Genomic DNA, 16,872 nt, shown 5'->3' with positions numbered 1-16,872 from the left:
TGTAGGGGGACAGGGGAAGCAGTTGGGGAAATTGACTGTCTGTTTCACCCACATGAAAAATAGACATCCAGATGTGTATTAACATGTTATATTCCCTTCATTGTTCTTGATAACTTCATCAACAACACTGAATCTTCCCCCTGCCTTATTTTGAGGGAATGCCTCTTGGAGTAATTCACAGAGGTAACTAAAGCTTTTCTGGGCTTCCCTCCTGCCACTATAGGCTGGGGAGATGTTACTGCTGCCAGAAAGAAAACCTTTCTTTTCTTGCTGTTTAGTGGTTTCTTTCATGTTCTCATATTGTCATTATGATATTTTAATATTTTGATGGAAGGAGGTGACACAATCAAACTCAAGTTTGATCCATCTCTAATGGTGTGTGGTGACGGTGGCAGCTGTTGCTGCTGTGCTTGGTAAAAACACAGTGTGTCAAGGGGTAGCTGCTGCTGCTCCTCCCAGACCTGAAGAACTGAATGTAGAGATTGCATGGCAGGGGGATGTTCACAGTCCACTTTTCCCCAAAATGGTTCATTTGGATGCTTTCATGTCACCTGCATTTCTTACTAAAGCTGCCTCAGTTACTGCTTCCCCTTGCAGAGTGAGGTGAGATGTAAAACAAACACCAAGCCAAGGTTGAGGAAAGACAGAGAAGCTAGAGGAGGCAAGGGGGACAGTCAGGATGGCTGTTTCCTGCTGCTGACTATCTAACAGGAAAGTATACCAGCCAAAAAATCCCCTCAGTTTAAAAATAGAAGTTTATCACATGTTCTGTTTCACACTTGCCTGTTCTAATTGTAACTGAGCCAAAATGAAAGCAAAGGCCTGGAGTAGTAGAAAATTTAGGATATTTGCCAAGTTAGCAGTTGTGTGTGTTTGTAGCCATTTTAGTCTGTGAAGAAAAAGAAAAGCAGTTAAATAGCAGGTGAGTGAAAATCAGCTGCTTTTTATAGAGAGGTGTCTGCTTCTGGGTAGGTTAGTCGAGACTCAATTTTGATTTTAGCACTCATAGTTGGTACTGCTCAGATTCAGCCAACACTTCTGAAGCTGGTATCTCTGTGAGCTATATGGAAAGCATCTTAAATAAAGCTGTGCTCTTTTAGTTTTTAATTGGCAACAAGATTTTATTCCCTGTAATGTAGGTGGTCTTCTTTTCACAGTAAGTGTAAATAAAAATGTGTTTATTAGATGACTAATACCAAATTCAGTTTTTAATTCTGATCATAAGGACCACTCATCACAAGCTGCTGGTCATCTGAATCCTATAAAATAGAACAAAAAGAAAATCAGGCTTGAACACTGCATTAAGAAACACAAGTAACGTTTTGGCAAATTTGTCCATACAGATGGCAGAGTTGACATCTGACATTTTTGCACCAAACAAGTCCTTTTACTGGATGCAAAATGGTGCATTTTGATTTTAGACTCTGCACGCACATAAGGGTGCAATCTTTCCTTCCCTGGATTCCCAGCCCCATCCCTGCTGAGTTTCAGATTCTTTGGAGTGCTAGCGTAGCTCTCAGCTTTGTTTGTAGCAAGGAGACATGAAAACAAAATTAGAAGGCTTTTAAAGTTTTTATGGGTGTGTCACTGTCATCCAGTGTCAATTGAAGTCCAGTTTAATTCAGCTGTTTTTGAAGATGGCCTTGAGATGCAGCTTTTGACCACAGCTTCAATTTTACTGCAGGTGAGGCAAACCAATTTAGAGCAGAGGGGAGACAGGGAAGCCAGGAACTTAAATGCTGGTTTCTTGAATTCATTTTTCTTTTCCAACTTGAAATTTTTCTTTTATAAAGTAATTCCCTTTTACAATTATATTAGTAGTGTCTCAATCTCAAATCAAAATTAACACTTACTGAGAAAAGATCATAAGCAGGTTCTGGTGAAGGCAGTGTTGAAGAACTTTCATATGAGGGGTTGGTGATATTTGAAGGCTGTGACTTGTCCAGTGACGTTGTGTCAGTGTCATCTTTTGACTGCACAAAAGCATACAAACTTGCTTAAATTTCATCCTCTTCCCCCAGTGCATTAAGTGGGACACTTGAGCCTCTCTACCAGCTGGTGCAGTGTTGTGATTCAACTGGCTTTATTGTCTAAATCTATCTCTGGGCATGAACTCTGGTTTTGGTTGTTGTTTTATCTCTGGTTATTTAGCACTGGTATCTCTTTTCCTCTCCGTTTTTATTTTTAAGCCTCAGCAAAGAATGGGAGAGGAAGAGTGGCCCTGAAATAGTGCTTACCCCTGATATAGGGGTAAAAAGTACTTGGTTAGTCCTGAGGGCTCTCTTTGAAACTGTTTGAAAATACAAGTGTTTCCTCTGGCTCTTGGCTACTGTGTTTTGTTTCTACAAGATTATTGGTATTATATAGAAGGACTAGAACAGGAAGGGACTTCGCTTCTAGGTAGACTTTCTTTCGGGTATGTTTTTGTGTATCTTGTAACATTTTTTTCATCATCCCTCATCTCTGTAGCTTAGCTGTTGCTGACTGGTTTTGCATCTATGTGTTGCTAGCAATATTAGTTAAAAGAAGTCAAGCATGAAAGTGCATCAGTATAAAAACCTGCACTTTTCAATCCTACAGGCATTTCAGTTTGTTTGTCTGTTGGATCTGGCCTTTTTCCTATGAAATGTTTCAACCTCCAGAACAACAAAATTGATAGGAATGGAAGAGAACAGGTGCCCTTTCAGTGGTTGTAATTCCTTGCTTCCCTAAGGGTGAGCTTCCTGGGGAGGCAAGGACTTCTGCACTGCTGTGGTGCAATTAAATCAGCTTTGGGCCAGTCCTCAGCGTTGGAAGTGTCTGTGTGAGCAGCCACTCAGGTGGAGAGGTCTGGGGCAAATGTAAACTCGTGTCCAAGGCAAGCATGTGAGCCTTCCCCACTTTGTCTGTGTCTCAGTGTGAACAGCTCAAGTGTGAAGTGATCAGGAATGTTTCTAGCTTAACCAAATGTATGGAGAAACTGAAAGTTATGAATTTGGAAAGTGCAGTTGTCCCCCCCTGCTTCGTGTTCCCACCTGCAACCTACCTTGAAGTGCTGGAAGCCGATGTTTTTCTTCCTGAACCTGAGGTAAGAATATCCAACAAGAGCCACAATTCCAGTAACTAGACAGATGCCAAAGAATATTCCTGTCCCAGCACTGGCATGGAGAGGAGCCTGGAAGCAAGGGAGAGGGTGAGTGAGCTATGGGTGGGCACTGGTCAGCTTACAGCACCTAAGCACATGCATTGTCCCTTTGAGATGTGCTCTGGTCCTGAGCTGTTCTTGTGCTTGGGTTTCCTGGTAAGTGTTCCCTAGAGACATTTGAATGTGGCCTTTTGATATGATCATTGAACAGTTTATGTTGAAATAGATGATTGAGTCCTGCTGTTCACCCAGCACTGCCAAGCCCACTACCAAACCTTGTGGACCAAGGAGACAGCTGGATAACTGGGAAATTTGCAGGAATTTGTGCAGGCAAATGGTATCTGTTTTCAAAACATTGTTTTGGATAGGAATGAATGCCAAGGCAAGAGTAAACAAGGTTCCTTAAAAGCTTGAAAATGGAAGAACTAAAATGGAGCTTTAAAAAATCTCTGTTATGTACATGAGCTCTGTTATTTTATATAAAGAAAACACATATATAACTGTGGGAAGAAATCACTCAGACAAATTTTTGGTATCACTGGTATCTTGTTTTCAACTTATAATTCTCTTTGAAAGTAACCTTTTAAGCTGAAAGCTGTATATATGTCAGGGAAACTGGGAATATACGAACATCAGCAATGAGTTTAGGGTAAAATAGGAGAATTACCTCTCACCACCCCAAAAACCTGAATCACTATGCACTTACAGGTTCCGATGGAGCCTTTAAAGGCTCTGAAATGATGTGGATTATTCCGTTGGAAGCAATTATATCCCACTCAACAATAGCACTTCTGTCCACATACCGGATCTCACTCTGCCAGGAAAAGAAGCAACGAGAGCTGAGCTTTGACCCTTCTCCCTTTGGTACTGAAATTGGCAATAAGATTATTTCCCCACCTCACTTGCTGACACCCAGAGAGAAAAAACACATGGCAAAACACATGGAAAGTTACGCTGCTGCCTCCCTGGACATCAGTCTGGGATGGCCCCTGGCTGGTCATGGTTCTCCTGTGCATGGAGAAGCCACCATCATTACCTGCATGTTGCCTTCATGTTGCTCTGTCCTTCTTTTTTTTTTTTTTTTCCTTTCTTTCTAACTGAAGGGTTTTGTGATCTTTGTGAAGTTTCAAAGCTCTGCCTAGAAGTACAGTCATTCCTGAGTGCCAGGCAGCCACTTTCTCTGTAGAGGATGCCACTTGCCACTTGGGTTTGCTGGCTGGACTTTGCTTACTGTGAGCAAGGCTCTGTTGGTGGCTCCTGCCTCTCACAGAAAGTAACCCTTAAAAATGCCAACAATCTTTTATTAATTATAAGCTGCTGCTTTCATCTCTTCACCTATCATACAGGCATCTCCCATAATCCTACCAAGCAGAGAGGAGAGCAAAATGAAGCCCATATCCCCATTTTTCCATTCCTGAAAGCCACTTCAACAGCTTCCTTTGAGTTTTGCTTGTAAGAGATGTCCATTTGCAAGCTGGTAAATTTGCAGTTTGCCAGCTGCTGTCCTGCAGTCTCTGGACAGGAAAGAGCCTTCTGAACTCAGTCTCTCATTGCTGCCCACTCTAACCTTATCAAAATGCTCTCCAGATCAGTGTGGCACTTGATTGCAGGGTATAGCATAAGAAGAGGAAAAGCACGAAGATGGGAAATTTATTAGAGAGGTACCTGGTCAGCAGTGGGGATTTGATGTTCCTGGCCCCCAGTGTTTGTAATGAGGAGTTTTTTCCCTAGACGAGTGAGAAGGGTGGTTCCATTGGTCAAGTCCTCATAAAACATTATATTGGCATTAGATAAATGGTACTCGATGTCTCTCCCAGAAAGTGTCTGCAAATGAGGGCAAAACACAAGGACTGGTTATGGATCTCATTAATCATTTGCATTTACTAGTAAGCTATGTGCCTGTGACCTTTTTTCTCTGCTATTAAGGTTAGTAGAGGTTATTGGGAAATCTGCATGGGAACAGTGGGACATTCTGTCCCTGCTGGCCTCTGATGGCAGGACCTTAATTCCAGCGGGACAAAGGATTTTCCTCCTCTGTAGGATGGCCTGAAATGATGAAACTCAGAGATATTCCAAACAGCTTGAAGATGTGAGCCAATGTATAAACCCTTGTGAATTGTTTGAAACAGTGTTTGATTGAAGGAAGGAAAGAAATAATAAAAAGGGGAAAGCATAGAAATGGAGTTAGAAATGGATGCTTTTAATCTATTTGCGGGAAATAGCAAAGCTGTATGCTGCTTTCTTCAAATAACTGTGCTCCATGCTAATGAATCAGAACAGACTTCATTTCAGGCAGATTTCTTCATACCAGAGTAACTAAAATCCCTGATGGAAAAGTCTCTGTAGTGACTTGAACACTCAATCACCTTACACCCCTAACCATGGAAGGGAAATGGAAGCAATGAATTCATGTATTTTATGAGCACAGTTTAAATTCTATAGGGTTAAGCAGAAGTCCCATCATACTGAGATTATTTTTCTAAGCTTAAGTTTCAATGGGATGTAGAAACACATAATAGCTGCTTAAGAAGTGTTATTAGAACAAGGAAGGGAAAAAAGAAAAAAATCCCGACCTCATTTTCCTTTAACCCACTATCGTTGGGAGCAAAGAGGGTGGCATGCACTGACAGGTCTGTGAGGTACTGCAGGAACTCTCTCCCCTTCCTGGAGGTGTTTGAGTAAGCCATGATGTCCTAGGCAGAAACAAAATCCAGCTTTACTAGACAGCAATTGTAATGTGGAGAGCAGAAAAGATGACACTGTACAAATGGCAACAAAGGAACTCTGTTTTTAGCCATGAAGCAGCTCTGGAGTGTCTTTCCAAAGGAAGTTTGTATTCAAAACCCAGCTCCAGCTGCTAATTTGATGAGTACTTATTAAACTGATTTACAGATGTTGAGCCTCTGTTGTCTTTGGGGCCATTGATCCATATAGTGCCTTTCTGAGTAGTGACAAGAAAAGAACTCTTAACATTTTGTCTTTTCCCAGTAGCAGCTCAATGAAATTCCAAAGCACAGTGCTCTTGAAGTTGTGCAGAGAGTCTCCTTTAAGCTAAAGCTGCACCAACTGAATTTTAGAACCCAGAAATCTCTTTGGAGCAAGTAATTAAAAAAGTAGTTACTAAGTTCTGGTTTGGATTTAGATCAGAGAGGTGCAGATTTAGACTACTCTGACTTGCTTCACTGGTGTGTTTGCTGGGTACAACACTGGATACAACACTTAGGGCCTGCTTTGCTCCACTCCCACCCCAGCCTTTGTTCCTACCGAGAGGAAGTTCGTCAGCGTTGGGAAGGACATCAGCACTTGCAGCAAGTTTCCACTACAGGAGATGCCATCCCCCACGTAGCCTGGCTTGCAGGTGCAGTTCACCTCTGAAAGGTACAAACAGGGAGAGCTGTATGGGCAAACACCCTTTCCAAGAAAGCTTTAGGCTGCTCTGTGCCTGAAAAGCAACAGGTTAGGGCTTTTAAGTTAAAAAAGTGGCAGAGTCTCTTGCAGTGTTATCTACCACCCTGTGGCTGATGGAAGGAACCAAAATCTGGGCTGCTGCTCTCATTTTCACAGAGGGATGAGGCAAAGGCCTCTTACCTTTCTCCCTGTAGCAGAAAGCATCCCAGGTTTCGCTCAGGTTGACTCTTCTCCCGTAGTCCACGATGCCGACGTGTCCGGAGCCGCAGTTTGGGGAGGAGAAGGCGGTGGGGTAGCCCACCCTGCCACCATCCAGCCAGCCAGCAGAGCACAGGTGGTACCTTGCCTGCAGTCAGCACAGCCAGAAGGGAAAAACTCAGGGGAAAAGCCAGGTGGTAGGGCTGGGGAACTGCACATGGAATGAACAGAGTCCCCGGGGCACCCAGGCAGCACCTGCCCTGCCAGCACAAGTCCAACCTCACATTTTGCTAAAGGTGCCTCTAAACAGTGAGTGGCTTTCTTCCTTCCAGAGATGGAAGGAGCCAGAAAGAGACAGTCAGTCTGACCCACTCTTCTAAAACAAGTTTTGCAAACTCAAGTTGAGATGCTCATCACACTGACATCAGATATGTGCTATCAGCTATGTGTCTACAATGTGCTCAAGGGAGGCAAAATGGAAATGGGTTTGTTAACAGCATTTACAGAAAAAGATTCCTGGAGACTTACTTTAAAGAAATAAATTAAGCATAACTCTGAAGTGCACATTTCTTTAAGGAGTGTTAATAATTAAAATCCCCTTGAAAATACTCTGAAAGTCTGACTATCTCTCACCCCAGCATCACTAGAAACAAGAACTTGGCAAATTATTTCAATGCTATGTGAGCAGGGGTGAAACTAATAAAAAGTCTGAAAACTGCTCACAGCCAAACATACCCTGGGGCATGGGCATAGGAAAGGAGGGAAAATGATGCTTATTAGCACAGAGCAGCCCCTTTGCTCCTCCCTCTCCATTTACTCTGTGTCTTGGTCCTATTTGGGAATCTCTTCCCTCCGAGAGGCCTCCTCAGTAGGAGTCTGAATAACATTACAGCAGTCCAGGGTTGTGGGTGACAGAGCCTGCGCCTACAGCTGACAGCTCCAGCTCCAGACAAATCTGAAGACCCTTTAATTTTGGTCACAATGCATTGTGTACTTTTCTTTGCTGAGCATCTTAATACAGAAGAACCAATCTATACCTTTACTTTTACCTATAGCCTATCATAACTACTATAATTACCTTATTCATGTTATTATTCTCCATTCACAAAAAGTTAGTATGTTATAGTTTAAGCTAGAAGTTATTTTTCAGTTTTCTTGCAGTGGAAAATTCTGAGACATTTTTCTACTTGCAATATCAGCAATCTTGTTTGCCAGTGGTATCTTTCTGCTTGGTAAAAACATCTTCCTGTTTGAGGTGAGTTTATTGTTTGCTCTAAGCCATAAAAACCCCTTCTAACCAACATACCCTTTGCCTTCTTAGTTATCCAGTAAGACTGCTCAGAATTATTTTCTTCTATATCAAAACTTGCTTTGATTTATATTCCTTCTTCAGATTCCACAGTCAAAAATCTTTCTGCCAAGCATACATATCTGTGAGACTTTCTGGTCAAACTTTCTTCCTTCCCAACCCTCCTCACCTTCTGTGCATACAGCAGCTGGTCGTAGGTAGCGATGGTGGCCGACTCATTGGCACAGGCCTCCTTGGCCTGCTGGTAACTCATTCTGTACTGGCCCACGGGGGACTGCAGGTGGAACACCCCGACCGTGGTGTCTGCAAAGAGAGACAAGGACCAGCTCCTCCTGAAGGGGCTTCCATGGTAAAGAGTCAGCTGTGCCATACGAATACCCGTGGATTTTGTGAATTAGAGCAGATTGATTCCTTGGGGTAGCGTTCCTACCTGGACTGTCCCCACACATTGCTTCATGATAAATTCACTGTAATTCTAACTGTAATCTCACTGTTTGATGGGGCCATTAAGTAGAGGTGTGAGTGAGTTTACAGCTCCTGGTCACTGGCCCCAGGGCACGGGGCTGGTGGTGTGCAGGTGTGCTCTCCTCACCTTGGAAATGCAGGTCGGCGCAGTCGGCATCGGGGTGGCACTGCCCGTTGTCCTGCAGGCAGCGGTCGAGGGGCTGCTGCATCACGGAGCAGTTCAGCCCATCGCCAATGAAGCTGTTTTTGCATTCGCACTTACGTCTGCCCTGCTCAGCGAGAGAAGCAAAAAGGCCAAGACAAGCATTTAGCTGACATGACACTGGTGCTTCAGGCAGCATTCTGAACTGTTGGGGAAATTTCACTTGATATAAGCAGGAATGGACAAACAGAAAAGTTGCTACTAACAAGTAAGCCAAATATTTACACATGTACTTGGGTGCTTTGCTGAATTAACACCAAAGCATAATTTCATCAGCAAAATTAATAACATGCACTGGAGGATTATATGACATGTAATTCACAAAAACGGATGGCAAACAAATAAAAATGATATTTAAATGACTGGGCATGGAAGCAAGCATTGAATTTAACAGCCCACTGCTAGTAATAAATGAGAACTATAAACCGAGCAGGAATTGGTGACATCCAGGAATTGCGATGGTTGACAGCTGGAATGGATTATCAGCAAGAATTTTCTAGATCAGTCCAGGAAGGCAGCTCAGGCAAGACACCAAAATGGAATGGAGAAGTGATCCCGCAAGCACCAGGATCAAGTCACCTGCACAAGTTTTCCCTAACCACATTGACTATGTGGGTCATGGAATGTGTATCATGTGGCTGCAGAGTTTTTTAAGCTGAGTTCAAGCAATCAACAAATGACACTATTCTTCCAGCTGTCCCTTTGTTTATCTTCTAAAATGTAATTAATTTTAGTCCAAGAAATTTGTGTTGCAAATAAGGGCAGACAGGTAGAGAGAGCTAAGATTGGGACAGAAAGACTACATATGCAAAATTTCCCAGCTTCTGTGTTACCCCATTCCCCAGAGCAAAGATGTCAAAATGTTTCTCAGCCTTCAGCTGAGGCATACCAAACTGATGTGTCAAGTAGGTTGGAGCTAAGTAAAGGCTGTTTTGGAAAATGTAGATTTATAGAGGTACAGGGCATGATCCAGCCAGAGGAGACTTCTGCTGGCACCAGGAAGAAACTCCTCAGGCTTCCCTTCTGGGAACTGAAATAATTCTACTTACAGGTCCTGTGACAATGCAGATGGCATGCTCGTGGCAGCCTCCGTTGAACCCATCAGCACAAGGGTTTATTGGAAGGCAGGTGAACCCATCTCCCTTGTAGCCCTTCTGGCAGCTACAGAAGACTTTCACCCCATGCTGTGTGCAGTCAGCTGCCTTGTGGCACCCACCATTGTTCTGTTTGCAAAGTTCTGCAGCTGCAGGGGAAAAAACCCAAATGAATAAAGTCTACTTTTAAAGAGGATGTTCTTGTTCCTCATAAAGACAAACCATCACCAGTCCTTTCACACTAAAAATACTAGAATACTTGTTGGACGGAAAAAAAGCTGTTTCCATTTCCTGAGGCATTACTGAATTTCTGTAAGTCTATCCCTTAGGGCTCTGACAGCCTTGTCAGGATGTTCTTGATTCAGGAGACATGCTAACAACCTTCAGATTTCCGGCCAGGTTGACTTTGGAAGATGTAAGGCACCTGTCTGAGAAAGAACAACTGTTTCTGTAGCAATGTTACCAGGGAAGTGCCTTGCCTATGGGCATAAAAAAAATCATAATATCCTTCTTTTTGGAAAAGCCCTTAGATATCTTTACGTCTGAGAGAAACCTTGCTGTCTTCAAAACTTGACTGAAGTGCACTTGCTGCCCATGCTCCTGCTTGGTAAAGTCTGGAGAAGTCTTATTTAGAAAAACCTGAATTTCACCCATTGCAGAGTGGAAGTTTTTAGATTGGCCAGGCACCAATTCATGGTGGGCAGTAACTGCATTGCTGTGTGTGTGTGCAAGAGGGAAGAGCCTGCCTTCTGGCCCTGAGTGGGGGTGGGAGCTCACCTGTGCACGTGATCCCGTCCCCATCGTACAGGGGCTTGCACTGGCACGTGTTGTTCTCCGTGCAGATGGCGTTGGCCGAGCAGCTCGGGGAGCACACTGGTGGCAGAGCTGCAGGGAAGGCAGAACAGCTGGAATCAAACAGTTCTGGCACCACAATGCCCTCATTTCATGCAGAAGAACAACCCTTAGTACCAGTCTGGCTAGCTGGAAAATAGGTAATAGTTTTATTTTTTGATTGCCAAGGCCCAAAGCCTCTCCACAGGGAGGTAATAACTCATATTGTCACATCTCAAAAGAGGAAACAGTGTGGTCCTCAGTCCAGAGCAGGGTCCCTAAGTGCTCTTACAGAGCTCCTGACATTTATTAACCCTTTCTGTCTTATCTATGGAAACCTGTTGAACTGCAAGTAGTTTCAACCCATAGCTCCATGGACACACTGGTGAGAGCAGGCAGAGACCTAGCTTGGTTTCACACAGCCGGCCAGTCCATCCTGTTTCACAGAAACATCGTCCTGTCCCTGAGTAGCCTTCATCACACTGCCCGTTGTTCTTGCATTCACAAGCTGGAAAAGAAACACAGAGGCCACTTGAAGAGTATGAAAGTCTTCCTCTAGAGAAACATAATCATGTCAGTTCAGATACAGATGAGTCTAACTTCATGGTATTTCACTATGAGGCCAGTCAAGCAGAGGACCAGACTTTCCAGAGTGCTTGAGCAATTGTCATCCTTGGAGGTTTTCAAGTGCTGACAGGATAAGTCCTGAACAACATGAGCTCAGAACTGACTCTGTTTTGAGAAGGAGTTGGGCTAGAGACCTTCTGAAACCTCTTCTAATCTGAGTTAACCTGTGGTCCTGTGATTTTATAATTGGCATTAGTTCAGTGTGCCTCTGAAAATGAAAATTACTATTGATCTGCACATTGCAGTGGAGTAGGAAACTGCACAGAGAGGTGTGGTAGGAAAGAGTTAAGGGCTGATCTGAAGACCTGGCCAAATCAGCCCTAATAAGCAGCAGCTGTTAATTGTGGGGAGGCCAGAGAAAAACAAGGTGTGTAGAGGGACAGTTCTTAGTTGCTGTGTGGGTGAAGATCCAGCTGAGTAAGGAAGCCAGACATGAGGTTAGTGAGCTTTGCTGTAAAATGTAGACAAGTTACCTCTATTTTACTTTTTTAGGTTTTCAGATATTTTCATGACTAAAAGCTTTTGGATTCTTTCAGCTCTTTCTATAGATGAGGCTTTGGTGCTTCTGCCTTCTAACCTGAGGTGTGATGGTTTTTCCTCTCTTCTTTGGGCCCTGCAACAACTTACGTGCTAAATCCTTCCTAAAAAATGATTCATGGCTCTCTGTTTTATAATGTCATGCTGCAGCATATTTTATGGCCTTATCCTTCTTCTTGAAGTATTGTTGTTTAGAGAAGTTAGTTATATGGGATTTGTGGAACTGATTTTTTGCATACCTGTCCTACTGAAAAGGAGCTTCACTTGCTGGCTTTTTTAAATTTAGTCTATTAATTTTTGTCTGACTTAAATAAAAAGGAAGGGGTTATAAACCTTTTTTTCTTAAATTTCATGGTCTGGTTTCAAGCTAATAGCTCATACATTTTATGCTCTGGTGTGCTATTAAAGTGGATGAACTGTAGGTAGGCATAATGCTGAGAATCTGTGTCCAAGCCTGTTGTCTTGACTATACCCCCATCCTACGTGCCTGAGGAGCAGTACAGGTGCACAGGTTTAGGATGGAGACATTAATGTTGTAACTTCTTATCTGAAAGGCTTTTATGTCAGGAAAATATTTAAGTTTAAAGGGAGCTATTGATCCTGCTTCCACCTAGTTAACATTTAAAGCCACACAGAGAGGTGGAGTTTGTGAGCAGTTGCTTGGCTGTCCCTCTTCACAAACAGCCCTCACCCTGGTCCTTTTTCTTCTCTGTGGAAGCAGCACATAGCCTGAGCCTCCTGCATTCCTTGGGGAGCCATATTGCTAAAATCCTATCTTAAGCTATATGGGGATGGAGAAGAAAGCTGTGCTGTAGCTAAAACCACTTGTTGCTGGAGGCCCTGTTTCTGTTCTGTTACTGACGTGCTGTGTAAGAGTAAGAGGTTCTGTGCAGACACAGCCATGCAGCCTCTGCACGCCCTCTTCTCCTCCTCCCTTCTGCGACCTTTGTGCCATCCCCTGGTGTGAGGAGGCACTCAAGAAAAATGTTGCTCTTAAGAGGGAAGATTTCCTTGGCCTACTCAGAAACTCCTTGCTGACAGAACAGTTTAGGCATGGATATGACAAGGGCACTCATACGTACGCCTGCAGGTGAAGCCATATCTGCCTGGCAAGCACAGCTCACATGAGGTCCCGTTGAAGCCGCCGGTGCAGCGGCACTCTCCTGTCCCCGTGTACCCGTCATCGCAGGAGCCGTGGCCATTGCATGGGGTCTCTGGGCCCCCTGGGCAAGCTGAAAGTTTGGAAAAGAAAAGTGGCTCTTTAGGTGCGTGTTTATTCATTGTCACTGTTGGTTCTCTAGTGTTCTGTAAAAATCATCGAGGAGGAATGCCTGTAAATGCATCTCCCCTGAGGTGTGTAGAAGTGGCTGTGACACTTATGACTATGTGAGCCTTGTGCTCTAAATTCCTTGATGTGCTTCCACAGCTCCTACCACTAAGGTGTTGGAGATCCTTCCAGCTCTGACTTGGGGATGCTGTTGTCTGGCTGCTTGCTCATTCAGACCAGTCTGTGAATGGCACTGCCCAAATTGAGCCTTTCTTGTGTCTCTCTCTGGGTCTATGTACTGTCAGAGCGACGCCAAAGGGCAGCTCAGGGTGAGCTGGCCAAAATTGAATGGGATCTGCATGTGTCTGCCTGTTAAAGTGGGACAGAGCAAGCTGGCAGGGCTATGTGTGGCTGGGCCTATCTGCCAGCAGAGATCGTGACCCTGTGTACCCTGGTGGAGGTCCCAGTACTGGGACCTGCAGGGCTGGCAGGTGAAGGAGAACAGTTTGGAAGTGTCTGCTAAGATATTACTGAGATGGAGCCTCCCAAATTGTCTCCACCTGTTCAGAACTACAACTTCTGAGCTTGCTCTGATGATAAGTGCACTTGCCTGTGGCTGAGCAATTATGCACTGGTTCTCAGGTGTGTGCTGGTGGTGTTGTGTGAACCTGAGCCTGTGTTGCAAGGACTTTCAGCTGGTGACCCGCTCAGCAGGACAGCCTTTACTCTCTGTAGCACTCACCTGCTACTACTATGGAGTTTAAAGCTTGCTCCAAATGTGAGGAGATAATCTGAATTGAAGAAGCAGTTAACACTTTGTGCTCTTCAGCTTTTGCAACCAAGTTCCCTCATCTTGCAACTGGTCTCTCCTTGTGCCCCTTATTCCAGCTCTCCCAGTTTTGCCTGCTGGGCACTACACAGCTGTACTGGGGAAGGGGAGGGCACAGGATGGCCATGTGGGTGGGAATCCTACCTTGGCAGTCTGGCCCGAAGTAGCCCTTGCAGCACTTGGCTATGTGGATGACCATGGAGCAGTTCCTGCGGCACCCATCCCTCCGCAGCCCATAGGACTCGTAGGTGCACCACTGCATTCCTTCCTGTGTGTCAGCACAGAGAGAGGAGGGGAGAACACAGGCAGATGAGTTTTTTCCCTCTTTAAATTGTAATTTATGATGTACATTGAAATCAAAATGTGATGTGTGAAGAGTATGAGTGTGAGGCCCCCACCCTCTCCGATTCCTGATATGCTAGGCACTGTTCCTGAGAGTGCAGGGGCTGCTCTGGAGTCAGCTGAAGCACTTTTACAGTGGATGCTGTGTGAGACCAACAAGCATCCCCCACCACCACCAGATGTTTGCCCAGGGACAGCTTTGTCACTTAACAGTGTGGTAGCACTGTCAAAGGTTCTCTTTTTATTTATTCTAAGAAACCTTTTCTGGTTTGTTGTTCTGAAGTACAGAGAAAAGCATGTTAGTCTGCTTACATGTGAGAGTTGAATATTTTACCTTTGGTTTTGTCCCTGGAGGGCATTTATAGTTATTGAAACAGCTAGCACAATGTCCCTGGAAAAGGGAAAACAAAAAGTGTGTTAAAATAATGGCTACAAAAGGCCATTTGATTTGGACAAAAAGTGTTTTATGAGACCAGAAAAAGTAAAGCTTACTGCACTTAAAAAAATAATAGAAAACTGTGGAGGAGCAAGAGAGGAGAGTGACAACAAAATAGTTGCAATAATTTAGTGCCATAAAAATACAAGGAAATAGTTTTGTACTGGAATATAAGTTCTGGAAGAGGAAACTGGTCTGGGTTTAAAGAAGGAGGGAAGAGATGAGAAATGTTCTTTGAACAAGTATTGATGTGATCTGTATTAGATCTGGATGTCTAATTTAGAGTACAGAAAAATGTTTGCTTCTCAGGAACTGCTTATGAAATTTGAAGAAATGATATGTGTTTAATTTCATTTAATAGTATAATAAACGGCAACTTAAGCAGATGGGATATACACAATTGTTGGTTTTATAATTGAAATACATGTTCCAAGAAGTGTTTTTGAAGACTGACTACCTGGAAGTTCTTTCACTTCTAGGAATTTTTTTCATACTTCCAAATTAAACTGAAGTAAACTTGGTCTTGAAACTGTTTGAAGATGACTTTCAAAATTTCCCATTTGTGGGACTCATCAAAATTCACGGAGGAAACTTCCTCCACACTAACAGTGCCTGTTCAGGTGTGTTAAAAACAAGAAATGTCAGAGCCTGAGACAGAGTAGGCAGTTCTCTATCTTGTGTCCTTCATACCCTGTACCGCTGGAGTAGCAGTGCTGTTCTTTTTTAATAGGGAACTTTGGAAACGTGACCTCTACAGACAAAACTGTAGTGTGAACTTCCACTGATTAAAAAGCAAGACAGAAAGATTTGTCCTTGCTCAAGTTTTTGCTTGCATGTGTATAAAGTGTTTTTTTTTTTTTTTTTTTTTTTTATGGTCTTCAGTGGAACCACTTGTCCTGTGTGCTGCTTTGTGTGGATACAGGGTGTGTGCTGTGTGCCTGCGAGGCATCGTGCTGCACTTGTGAATCTCTGTCTAACACTGGGCCTGGGCTGTGTTGCTGTCAGGGTGGGGACCCGAAGGGGCACAAACCATGAACTCCATGGTGAGGAAGCTGTCACAGCGTCCCCCCAGGCTGGGCTCTGTCAGCAGGCAGTTGATCCCGTAGGCAATGCCCCCGTCGAACTCCAGCTGCCGCTGCACTACCTTGCACTGTCCGTCGTTCAGGAAAAGGGCGCCCTGGGAGATGGGATGGGGAGAGGGGACATGGCAAGTCATGAGCTGCTCCTCCTTGGGTTCCTGCTCTCTGTAGGAATGCTCTTGGGGCAAGGTGGTATGTCAAACTATCCTGTAAGTAAAATTGGGGTTATAGGGGCTCAAACCCAATTTTGGGGCCTCTCTTCCTATGGGCAGATGTGTGTCTGGAGTACTGTGTTCAGCTTTGGGGTTCCCAGCACAGGAAGGATGTGGACCTGTTGGAGTAACTCCAGAGGAGGGCCATGAAGATACTCCAAGGGCTGGAGCATTTCTCCTGTGAAGACAGGGTGAGAGAGTTGGGTCTTTTCAGCTGGGAGAAGAGAAGGCTTCAGGGAGACCCTAGAGCACCTTCCAGTCCCTAAATGGGGATATGTGAGAATTGGAGAAGGATTTTTAGCAAGGGCATGTAATGATAAGACAAGGGATGATGGCTTTAAACTGAAAAAAGGTGGGTTTAGACTGGATTTTGGGAAGAAATTCTTTACTGTGAGGTTGGTGAGACACTGGAAGAAGATGCCCAGAGAGCTGTGGATGCTCCATCCCTGGAAGTGTTCATGGCCAGGTTGAATGGGAGTTTGAGCAACCTGGTCTAGTGTAAGGTGTCATTGTTCATAACAGGGGGGTTGGAACAAAATGATCTTCAGGAGTCCTTCCAACCCAAACCATTCCATAATGTCTTTCTTTTCTTTAGAGGAGAGAATATGCCAATCCTATGTTCACAGGTTTATCTTATGTGCATTTAGACTTAGATGTTTGCCAGGTATGATCTGATACATTTGTAAAGAAAAATGTGACATTGTTCTGGTTTATCAGGCTATGTATGTGCCTGCAACCTTAGCTTGGAAGTGCTTATGCACCAGAGTTTGCATGCAGATGCTGCATTCATGGGGTTCAAAACCAGGCTGATCTTAATGGTTTTGCACTGGTATTGTACAAGTTAGTGTGCTGGTATTTCAGTTCCAAGGTGACTGAGGGCTGTTTTGAACAAATTGCATCTTGCAACAGAGA

At 44.1% G+C, this 16,872-nt stretch overlaps 1 protein-coding gene across 1 annotated transcript in view; it reads right to left on the bottom strand.

Annotated features, from left to right (window-relative positions):
* Positions 1–1,100: 1,100 nt before the first annotated feature.
* Positions 1,101–16,872, bottom strand: part of STAB2 (stabilin 2) — a 75,098-nt gene continuing 59,326 nt past the window's right edge. The window contains exons 51-67 of the mRNA XM_021536625.3: positions 15,700–15,846; positions 14,568–14,624; positions 14,036–14,159; positions 12,878–13,027; positions 11,035–11,139; positions 10,578–10,685; positions 9,756–9,949; positions 8,632–8,773; positions 8,209–8,342; positions 6,713–6,878; positions 6,389–6,495; positions 5,698–5,817; positions 4,790–4,948; positions 3,831–3,938; positions 3,026–3,154; positions 1,854–1,973; positions 1,101–1,259 (exon numbers count right to left, since the gene is read on the bottom strand). Of these exons, the coding sequence (XP_021392300.2) occupies positions 1,209–1,259; positions 1,854–1,973; positions 3,026–3,154; positions 3,831–3,938; positions 4,790–4,948; positions 5,698–5,817; positions 6,389–6,495; positions 6,713–6,878; positions 8,209–8,342; positions 8,632–8,773; positions 9,756–9,949; positions 10,578–10,685; positions 11,035–11,139; positions 12,878–13,027; positions 14,036–14,159; positions 14,568–14,624; positions 15,700–15,846 (2,121 nt within the window). The 3' untranslated portion in view covers positions 1,101–1,208. The remainder of the gene's footprint in view (positions 1,260–1,853; positions 1,974–3,025; positions 3,155–3,830; positions 3,939–4,789; positions 4,949–5,697; positions 5,818–6,388; positions 6,496–6,712; positions 6,879–8,208; positions 8,343–8,631; positions 8,774–9,755; positions 9,950–10,577; positions 10,686–11,034; positions 11,140–12,877; positions 13,028–14,035; positions 14,160–14,567; positions 14,625–15,699; positions 15,847–16,872) is intronic.

The sequence above is a fragment of the Lonchura striata genome, chromosome 5, assembly GCF_046129695.1.
Source record: "Lonchura striata isolate bLonStr1 chromosome 5, bLonStr1.mat, whole genome shotgun sequence".
NCBI classification, from domain to species: Eukaryota; Metazoa; Chordata; class Aves; order Passeriformes; family Estrildidae; genus Lonchura; species Lonchura striata.
The sequence above is the reverse complement of the archived record's forward strand: the minus strand, read 5'-3'. Positions and strand labels throughout refer to the sequence as shown.